This window comes from Phoxinus phoxinus (assembly GCF_949152265.1).
Source record: "Phoxinus phoxinus genome assembly, chromosome: 7".
NCBI classification, from domain to species: Eukaryota; Metazoa; Chordata; class Actinopteri; order Cypriniformes; family Leuciscidae; genus Phoxinus; species Phoxinus phoxinus.
The window spans coordinates 16,409,150-16,420,491 of NC_136882.1; the positions used below are offsets into that span (position 1 = coordinate 16,409,150).

At 37.5% G+C, this 11,342-nt stretch overlaps 1 protein-coding gene across 2 annotated transcripts; it reads left to right on the forward strand.

The window, feature by feature from the left end:
• The first annotated feature begins 746 nt into the window (after positions 1-746).
• prkag3b (protein kinase, AMP-activated, gamma 3b non-catalytic subunit) lies at positions 747-10,729 on the forward strand. Of its 2 annotated transcripts, none has more exons than XM_079618810.1 (13): positions 747-1,076; positions 1,854-1,896; positions 2,920-3,032; positions 3,166-3,247; positions 4,831-4,889; positions 5,610-5,655; positions 5,748-5,802; positions 5,886-6,012; positions 6,912-7,077; positions 7,159-7,196; positions 7,324-7,470; positions 7,904-8,077; positions 8,743-8,866. In XM_079618810.1, exons 1-12 carry the CDS (start codon positions 813-815, stop codon positions 8,018-8,020), a joined length of 1,257 nt encoding a protein of 418 aa, XP_079474936.1. In that variant the 5' UTR covers positions 747-812; the 3' UTR covers positions 8,021-8,077; positions 8,743-8,866. The 2 variants fall into 2 exon arrangements, with proteins under 2 accessions (XP_079474936.1, XP_079474937.1); XM_079618811.1 differs by lacking the exon at positions 8,743-8,866 and adding an exon at positions 10,254-10,729 and having other exon boundaries at positions 835-1,076.
• The last annotated feature ends 613 nt before the right edge of the window (positions 10,730-11,342 follow it).

An 11,342-nucleotide genomic window follows, 5' to 3' on the forward strand; every position in this document is an offset into this window, starting at 1 on the left:
TGCAGCATCCACCTGGATGATGCGACGGCAGCCATATTGCGCCAGAACGCCCACCACACACAAGCTTACTGGTGGAGAGGAGACAGTGATGAAGCCAATCAGTATATGGGGATGATTAGGAGGCCATGATGGACAGAGGCCAAGGGGCAAATTTGGCCAGGATGCCGGGGTTACACCCCTACTCTTTTTCAAAGGACATCCTGGGATTTTTAATGACCACAGAGAGTCAGGACCTCGGTTTAACGTCTCATCTGAAGGACGGTACTCTTTGACAGTATAGTGTCCCCGTCACTATACTGGGGCTGTAGGACCCACACCGACCACAGGGTGAGCGTCCCCTGCTGGCCTCACTAACACCTCTTCCAGCAGCAACCTGGTTTACTCAGGAGGTCTAACCAAACTCAGCCCTGCTTAGCTTCAGTGGGCAACCAGTCTTTGGCTTTAGGGTGATATGGCTGCTGGCCATATCACCCTGAAGCCATATCACCCTGTAGGAGAGAAAGCCGTCCCAGGCACGCAGAGGGCTGAACGTGAGACGAATTAGATCTGAGAATCTGAGGAGAATTAGATTACTGCTAATGAAACCCACTCGGTGGCCTTATGTAATCTCGGAGAGCAAAATGATGTACACAATGTCCAAAGGCACATACTGTGATCATTGTGGTAGTGGTCCTTAATGTCAACAGTATGCTTTTCAGCTGATTGATCTTCCATTTAACATGAATTAATAAATTATCAAGTCACAAATGTCATAAATTCCCATGACATTTTGTAATGGGTCAGGTTAAGTCATCTTACACATGTTTTGACTGATGTCCTGCTTATGCTGTCCAGGACCAGGTCTAATGCAGGGGTGTTGTGAATACACAGCCACTCACAGTCGCAACAACTGTGATTCTCCTCCCCCTGTCTCACGTTCAGCCCTCTGCGTGCCTGGGCCGGCTTTCTCTCCTGATTTAGATTGTGCTCTGCACTCGGACGGGAGTACAGCTGAAGTATGCTCCGGTCAGGCCAGCTCAAGCACTGAAAACGTTTGCCTCACGGTGGGACCCCAGAACATGGACCCCCTGACAGAGGTAAGACCCAGAGAGCAACGTTTCTGATGAGGTGAATCTTATTCCAGGAACTGTTGTGACAGCTTAAACTTGGAAACATTATCATATCAACGTTTATCTTGATGTTTGCTGAAGTTTAACAAACTAAATTCAATCAACAAACTGCCCCCCTCCACAGGCTTGTTTCAGTGTTGATGTTTCAAAATGAGTGGATTCAACAGATAACATATGCATAACTAGTCTTTATGGTTGCTTTGCACATTGTGTTTATGTTTGAGGTTATTTTTGGAGATCTGAACAGTGCATGGAGACAAGGCCTCTGTGTAGATCAAGTTCAGGGTGAGGTAGAAATATGTAGCATGAAAACATCATTATTTCTGATAATAATTAACTACATTTGCTTTTCCTGAAAGAAAGAAAAAAACAGTGATTGCAAGGCAGCCAAAGACTAGTGTTAACATTTGAGTGAAGTTTAGACTTTGCTGCATGAGAATTGGTTAGGGTTGAATTAATTGTCAGAAATATAATATATAATATGAAAATGTAGGGTTCTGTGGCAGGATTTGCTGCGGTTTTGCAATATCACAGTCACAATCTGTTATGGCTGGGATTCGGCTGTAGGCACAAGGCCGCAGCTAATATACAGAGCAATAACATTATTGCTGCTGACATTTTCTTTTTATATTTTTGATTTAATATTTGGTTACATAAGGTGATGCTATGTCCTCTTCACTTCTCTTGACTGCTTTTTTTTAGCATATTTCCTTATAGTGAAAGTCCATATCTTCTCTGTTTTAGTTCCCCTTTGTGGAGGATGAGGGGCTCACCATGAAGAAGACAGGTATCTATCAGTATCTTTTGTACACCCTGTGCATTTATTAACATGAACCATTTCTTAGCTAGTCTCTGCTTTTAAGTCCAGTGACTTATTGTATTGGTTGAGTTATTTAATCCATTATTATTACCGGTATACATTTTAGTTAATTTGATATAATCATTTTTAAAATGGTTTTTTTTTTTTTCAGTAATGGTAAGCCAAAACAATTTGAGTGAGAAGACAAAATCCAAAAACTTTGCAATAATGGCTAATTTCACATATTTTTCTATGACGAATGTGATTATTAATCTCTCTATGTATTTTTTTTGTCTTTTGTAAAGTCATGTAAACATGAGCGCAAAAATAATAGTTGTTTTAGTGTCCGCAACTATGACGACTTCAGCTTCTACTTAGAACCACAGAAATTTGAGAAGGTGCTGCTTTCACGCCATGTTGTATTTACGAGATGACAACACATGCAATTCTGTTGTTCACATCCTTGGCCTTGGGAAACAATTGCGTTTCTCTGGCAACACTATCAATGCCCATATGAATCTGCAGCGATTGGGTGGTACAGCGGTCACGTGGTACAAGTCGTAGTACAAGTTGTAGACTTGTGAGTTCTACAAGGACGTGAACTCTTTTTACAAGTCGAAATCTCATAATTATGGTCCGACATGTCGTGAATGCACCTAGTGTCCATCACTTGCTACCACAAATCTACACAACAGCACTATAGCTACCTTTGTTCCCAAATGTGAAGTAAAAGGCTCCTCTAGCTGTCTTTGTTATTTTTAACCAAAAACTAATTTATTCCCCCATTTATTTCCCCACAAATAGTGTTGGTCCATGAATCTTCAGTAAAGAGAAAAACTACTGGGGAGATTTTATGCCTTGATAAATCTGATTAATTTCTAAATGAAACTACAAGTGTTAGTTTTTGAAATGGATTAATTGGAAATATGGATTTATGAGTGTATCAGGACTGTCACAGCTGCAGACTGACCGACCTGCAGCAGGGGTCTCCCTCTCTGTCTCCCTCTAAAGAGCCTCTTCAAGACCCTGACTCAGACGTGTACGCCAAGTTCTTCATGAGTCACTGCTGCTACGATGCCATTCCAACAAGCTCCAAACTGGTCATCTTTGACACAACACTGCAGGTGTGCTTATGTGCTGAAGTCACATCCCTCACTACAGTGTTTTAGATTGATTTGCATCAGAAATATTCATATATATTCCAGATTGAAATGTTCAGAGAGCATAAACAGTGAAATATGTGAGTGATGTGTACAGGTGAAGAAAGCATTCTTTGCAATGGTTGCAAACGGGGTCAGAGCGGCACCTTTATGGGACAACAAGCTGCAGTGTTTCGTAGGTAAGCAAACGTTAGGGTTCTGCTGAGCCTGTCAAATTGTGGTTGGTCAGCTGTGAGCCTGCATCAGATTACTGAAATCTTATAATGTCACTGCAACATCCTAACCCATGTTAAGAAAAGCGAACATGTTTCACATATGCTAAAACACTCAGCAATCCCATTAAACCGCTATGTCCAAGCTCTACCATCCATTTGATTTCGGGTCCTATTAATGTAGGATAGAAAATGCGTAGATAGTGGATGACATTCGACATTCTAAATTTCTGCTCCTATAAGGGTTGGATAATAATCTCCTTTAATAATCACACAAATCACCTTACAGATGATCAGCTGTTTTTGACTAAATCGCAGCATTAACCCTTAAATGCATGAATGTTTCTCCAATCATTTTTACATATTCAGGTCTTTAGCGACCCGGATCTATATCTAACACGGATGGATCTCTACCTGTCGCGATAATATAAAACTCTCCTGATATTAGTGTAACAATTAAAGAAAAATAAATAAAGCATATATTGTTATTGGAGCGTGAGGGGGTTAATTTTGAGCAGATGTTTTATACCATCATCACTGTCCTTGTCAGAGCTCATTTCTCAGTACAGTCAGCATCTGGCTCTTATTCACAATAGCTCAAACATATTGTCAAAACTATCATTTTCAACTTCTTCAAAATCAATATTATGATCGCTGACAGCTTCTTCACCAGATCCACCATCAAGTGACAGTGACACATATTTGATTGCGTTCAGTAATTGCTCTGCAGTAAGTAATCAATCAATACTTTTCTTCAGCAAGTATGCATTACATTTACGTTTCAATATAAAAATATTAAGCTCCATAACGGCTTTCAACATTGATAATAATAAGAAATGTTTATCGAGCAGCAAATCAGCATATTATAATGATTTCTGAAGGATCATGTGACAGTAATGATGCTAAAAAAATCAGCTTTGCCGTCACACAAATAAATTACACTTAAAAATAAAACAGCCATTTTAAATTGTAATAAAATGTTACTGTTTTTTTAAACTGTGTTTTTGATCAAATAAATGCAACCTTGGTGAGCATAAGATAAGAGACTTCTTTCAAAAACATTAAAAGACCCCACACTTTTGAAATGGCGGTGTACAAGCGAAGATTCATCATGTATACATACTGTACGTGTGTGTGCTGACACAGCTTTGATTGATCATACTCAGCACCCCGTCCTCTCCGTCCATGCCAGCGTCTAAGTTTAGTGTGGCTTCTGGGCGATGGTATCTGGTGGGAAATGGCAGAGTAGAGCTCTAATCCCCTGAACCTTCTCTGGGAGTAATAATAGCCATGCTAATGAGAAAGCATATCCTCCTACTGAAAGGAAACTTGGGCGCAGGAACGTGTTCCAGTTTCAGTGCATAGTGAGAGTTGGTATGTTTATGGTAATGTTAGCCTCTTGGTACTTTAATTTCAAGCTGTAATTTGCTTAAGAACTTTAAGTTCATTATTGTCTGGTCAGTTTCAGATTGGCTTGTGTGAACTAACATTTGAATTTAAACCTGAGTGCTCCTGTTTATGTTGTCCTTGTGCTATTTCTGTCTTTGCAGGGATGCTCACCATTACAGACTTTATCAACATTCTCCATCGCTACTACAAATCACCCTTGGTAACCAAAGACACTATCTAACACCTTTTTTTTCTTCTTTAAATTTTAAGAATTACTTCATATCTTAAAATAGCTTGAATGTAACTCTACACCCTTGCCTCATTTTGTATACGCGGTTCTATGAATATGCAAATTGGCCCCGCCTCCACTCACTCACACCAGCTCAGAGATCCACTCGTTGACGATCACACATTGACGTGATTGGTTACAAGGTAGTTTGTGATGTCAGAAACACCAGCGATTTTAAACCGCGGTTTTGAGACTGTCTTTGGTTCACTGCAGTTTTATGGAGAAAATACTCTGCAATGGTGTTGTCTTATGAATGTGCACATAGTTTGTTTTAAAGCATATTAAAAACGGCACAGACATATAAACAGTATTAAAAGCTTGATTTTTGTTGTAAAAAATGTTTTACCACAGGGGGACTTTAGATAAATATAGTAGAAACTGGAGCTAGTTGTGAAAATTGTTACTGAATAATCCTCATGGTATCGATGTGTTCTCATCGCTCCAAAACATTTAAACCATTATTGCATAAAAAAAACACAAGATATAACAAGCACACATTGACCTTTTTGAGCGTTGACATTTTATAATGTGACAAAAGCTTTCTATTTCAAATAAATGACGTTCTTTCGAACTTAGGTTTCCACAAAAATTAAGCAGCACAACTGTTTTCAACATTGATAAAGATAAAATCATGTTCTTTTTCTGTTTTAGGTTCAGATTTATGAGCTGGAGGAACACAAGATTGAAACATGGAGAGGTGTTTGTGTATAGTTTTAAGGATAAATATGTATGTGTATATGTATTATTGTAATATTTTAAATTAGAAGCTCTATGTTTTCCCTCTTCCAGAGATCTATCTACAGTATTCTCTCAACTCCCTGATCAGCATCACACCTGAATCCAGGTAAACCAGGACTTTTACCGCACTTTGCTTGCTTTTTTTCTTTAATCTTTCTAGTGACCGAGAGTTGTGTTTTCTGTTGCCAGCCTCTTCAAAGCCATTTATTCTTTACTGAAGAACAAGATTCACCGGCTACCCGTCATAGATCCAGAATCAGGGAACGTCCTCCACATACTCACCCATAAACGTATCCTCAAGTTCTTACACATCTTTGTAAGAGCTTTTATGTTGTTCTCTTTATATAAACTTGCATTAAATGTGCACTCAGTAATTTTTACCTTATTAAAAGGTGTTTTATTTATAAATGAGTACAGAAGTAATGCTACTTAAAATGATTTCAACACATGTGAGATGGGGACTTCAGTCAGATGAGAAGAAAAATCCAGTCGTTTTGATAGGAATCCACACAACTGAGAATTTCACTAAAGGGCAAAAGCTTTCCCCATGCTGATTTCTCGGCATGTTTGAGTTTTCATGCAAATTTACCACGTTGACCAACAGAAAGCTTGATTTGATTTGAAAAAGTGGTGCTTCATACATCACTACACTATTGACATTAGACAATATTTTTTTTGCCAGCAAATTTTGCTGATGTGACCACACTTTTATTTTAAATAGAGCTGGTCGCCTCATGAGAGCTGACATTATGTGACCTCAATAACCAGCACTGTTTTTCACCTTCTACAGATGATCAGCTGTTTTTGACTAAATCGCAGCATTAACCCTTAAATGCATGAATGTTTCTCCAATCATTTTTACATATTCAGGTCTTTAGCGACCCGGATCTATATCTAACACTGATGGATCTCTACCTGTCGCGATAATATAAAACTGCCAATTTTCTTTGAATTGTGAGGAAGAAAATTCAGAATTTTGAGATAAAAGTAGCAAATTTTTATCTTGTAATTTTTTTTTAAGTGAGGCGTAAGCAGATCTTACAAAAGCATACAAATTAGACTGAAAAAAAATCATACGAATTAGCCACCAATTCGCCAAACCGAAAAATAGTTATGAATTGCCATGAGAGTGTGTTGGAACTTTTAATGTTACATTATGTTGACTGTCACCATAGCTCTGTATTGAATGCTGAATATTTGCTTTATGAATCTCAGGGCTCTATGATCCCCAAGCCACGATTTCTACAGAAGCGAATTGAGGAAGTGGAAATCGGAACATTCGAGAGCATCGCGACCATCAGGGAGACAGAAACAGTTTATGACGCTTTATCAATATTTGTAGAGCGACGGGTCTCAGCCCTGCCCGTCGTCAACGAGCAAGGTCGGAGTACGGCTGTTTGTTTTTCTTCAACCAAAAGGTTTTCATGTATCTTTTTCTGATATTTTATTTTATTTTCTTTAGGGAAAGTGGTGGCTCTTTACTCCAGATTTGATGTCATTGTACGTAGACTCACATCCACACCTCTTATTTCAATGAGTGTTACAGCAAATGGCTTTCAGATGTAATAAACAAAGCTGGTATTGTCAGTATTATCAGCATTTACATGTTTTCCTGATTCTTCAACAGAATTTGGCTGCACAGCAAAGCTACAACAACCTGAACATGACGATGCAGGAAGCCATTCAGGGCCGCTGGTGCTGCATTGAGGGGGTGCTGAAGTGTTACCCTCACGAGACCCTCGAAACCATTATTGATCGCATCGCTGAGGCAGAGGTAAGTTAATAGAACAAATAGTTGCCATGTTACATGACATTGAGCGCAGCCATCTTTAAAATGTTGTCTTTGAACTTACGTTTTTGCGGTATATTTCTATGGCATTGCTGTTGAAGAGTAATTCGCTGGTGAAGTGGATTTACTTATTGCAGAGTTAACGAAAGTTATCATGAGAATTGTAACATTTGAAGTGGATGTCATAACAAATGTCAGTAGACTAGGAAGATTTTAAAACGAGCGGTTCATTCATAAATCCGTAAGATCTTAACTGTGGAAATACAAACTGGAAGACAGAACACAACGAGCACAGCGCTGGAAAGAGGCGGGGCTACATGAGGTCTATAGTATTCAAGAACTGATGTCTTGTTTTTAATCACATCAAGTGAAACATGGCGTCTTCTGTACCCTGACTAAGGTACATATGCTCTTTCAGGTTCACCGTCTAGTGCTGGTGGACACAGAGGATGTGGTGAAGGGAATCGTCTCGCTCTCTGATTTGCTTCAGGCACTGGTTTTGACTCCTGCAGGCGTTGAAGCACTTTTCTGTTAACACCAGTTGAGAGCTTCCTCTCCACCATCATCCTCACTTCCTATCCTCTCTTACCAGGTAGGCAGACTGTCTTTTTTCCTTTTTGCTGTATTTCTCTCTTTATTTATCTCTTGATTAACATCCCTCTCAGATAAATGGTACAAAAAGCTTGTCACTGGGTCTAAAGGTACACATTTGTGCCTTATATTTACACCTAAAGGGTGCATTTTAGTAACTTAAAGCAACATATTGTTACCTAAATGGTATATATTACACTCTTAAAAATAAAGTTTCCAAAAGGGGGTTTTCTCAGTGATACCATACTATTTTTTTGGTTCCCCAAAGAACCTTTCAGTCCAACTGTTCTTTAACCCTTGTGCATCCTTAAAGGGCATATTGCAGGTTAGAGGACCCAGTGAGTCAATGTATAGAAAAAATTAGGAGACAGTTTCCAGAGAAAGAGGGACTTTATAAAGTCTTTGAATGGCCCCATTTTGGTGACAATGAATACAAAAATAATCACAATCACAACTGTCTTACTGTATAAAAACTTTATATGTAGAAACAGCCAGCAGAAACATTAAGGTTGTTTTGTACAGATTGAAAACTAATTATAGAACTATTTATGATGATAATAAGTTTCGGCTGCAGACTAATAATAACAAACTAATAATAACAAACCAAAGTTTATGTAGGATATGTTCATGAAGTAAATTTAAGACAAGGCACATTTTGTAAAACAGATGTACTATGAGTGATCTCTGACGGATCCGTGACCGTAATGTTTCCTGCCGGTGGCCGAACCATATTCTGACGACGGACCGGGCGACCCGATGAAGGAGCTACGACAGTGTGCACAGATCGTCGTCATCATATAACTCCATCATATCGCAGGGATTATAAGTCCTGTCTTTTCACCTGCAACGCACGGAAGATAGCACCATCCTTTTTCTTGTTCGGAAACCTGTGAACTCGAAGTCCTTAATTTACCACGACGATGATAAATTGAAAATCAATAACCACCGAAAACACACAGAATCACGACCGCTCCAACTGAATACCAAACTACTCTGCACTGAGTGAACGCAGAGCCCAGCAAACGACTCCCTCTCGAAAAAAGAGCAGTTTTTCAACACGGTCAAGGAAACTAGTCACGTTTTCTACTAAATTTGTGCCCTTGTGTCTTGCAAAAGTATTTTAAATCCAGCATTAACTTTTTACGTTGTATTTGCATACAAGTTTATATATTAATTTTGAGAAGACACCCCCGGCTAAATATGCCCTTTAAGGACTTTTTTTTTTAATGTCCCCCATTGAAACCCATTAAAATGGCCATTTTTAATCCCAGGGTTATTTAACTATAAAATGATGCAGTCTTTATTAATAGGCTTTCATTTTGCTGGCAAGGCTTCACAATGAAAATGTTTACTATTTTTTTTTACTAGATTTTTTTCGTAGGTTTGGCTTATGAAACGAATACGTTCAAATAGAAACAACGTTTTTTTTTTTCTGCTGCTGCGTATTATTTAGCCAATTGGATAAATTATGCAGCTATATTTGTGTGGGTGTGTTGGTATGGATGTCAGAGTGTGGGTGCGCGCGTGTGTGTGCGTGTGCTTGTAATATTTGACAGTAATTTGTGAGTGTGCAATTTGAATAAACCTCAAATTTGGAACACAACTTGTTTAGATTTATGGCTTTGATTTTCTAGCAGTTTTTGAGTTCAACATGTTTTAAAAAATACATGTTTTATATAAAATAAAAATGAGAAATCATTTTCAACTGCAATCAACTTTTTTCACTTCAACAATAATCTGCCAAGGGTCTTCTTTAAAATGAGACTAAAGTCTTGTGTAATGAACATTTTAAATAATCTGAAAAAACTTTTTCCACTATAAAGAAACTTTTGTGCAATGGGAAGTTATTTATGAAACCATAGATGCCAATAAAGAACCTTTATTTGTGTAGTACCTTTTGAAAGGGTACCGTAGTGATGGCTTTTGTCATTTTTTTCTAATAATGTATCTGTTGTGTTATTTCTCATGTTTGCTCTCGAGTGCCTGGTCTATTTAGCTCTTTTGGAGACATCTGTCATATAACCTGCAAATATTTTAAAGAGAAAGAATGTTCCTATTACTGTTGGACCAAAACATGCATGGACATTAGCGTAGATCATGTGTTAATTTGAGTGCAAGAACATTTGTTAATGAAGAATAATACAATAATGCTTATTCTTACATATTTTGTTTTCCAGAATTTTGTCGCAAAAGAAACCACGAGCCTTGAAGATGAATGCTCGAAGACAGAAAGTGTAAATATTTTTAATGTTGCGAGCACTTTGGGATTTGATGTTTCACTTTAAACATGTCTAATCTTATTCTGTAATTTTACTTTTATATTTGTATATCTGAATTGTGCTAGTTCTATATCGGATAAAACTACAGACATTAAGCATGCCATGTAATAATGACAACCTTCTGGCAAAAATCTCTTTTTTTATAAGATTTTTGTTATAAAACTTCTTGACCACCTATCCTCACTTTGTAAATAAACAACAGATTATGTAATTTAGTCACATTAAATCCAAAATTCACTGTGGTGTTCGTGCAGACTTACTTATAGTGGATTTACAGTGTTATATTGCATAATTGCATGCAATGCAGTGATTATACTGTGATTATTATTCTGTCAAAAAGGCAGAGTTGTCCTGGTAAAAGATTTTATTTTCTCAAAATGGCTTTCACGGCATTAAATCTATGATTCCTGATGTACCAAGATAGCTAAAGTAGGATATTTTCCTCCTTTGGATATAGACATTTTTGTGACAGTATTTAAAGTTTAATGTGATAATATAAAAAAATGTGCCGCTATTGAGGTGGGATACAGGTTAGGTTTTTGGTGGTATGATTAAGAAGGCTGGGTTAAGGTGTAAGGGAAAAGTCAACAGTATGTAATAACATGTAATAAAATACAAGAACAGTGTAAAAACAAGCATGTACACAATAAGGGCATTGTATCAAATTATGAATTTAAATCTTAGTACATTAGTTAAGGACACTTACTATAAAGTTTGACCCACTAATCAATAAGAACACATTTTAAGTTCAGGCTTCACGCTTTTAGAAAACCACTGCTCTACAGCATGGAAACAAGTCAAACTGATTAAACTGCCTTACATAATATAAATATTATATATATATATACTCTTTAGACTACAACAGTGGTCCTAAACTGCACCAAAGGCTTATAATATATCAATATAATCTGCATAATGTATATATTTTTAAAATGCTATTTGTTGTATTTTATTTTCATAATATTTTGAAATAAGAAAATGAATTAT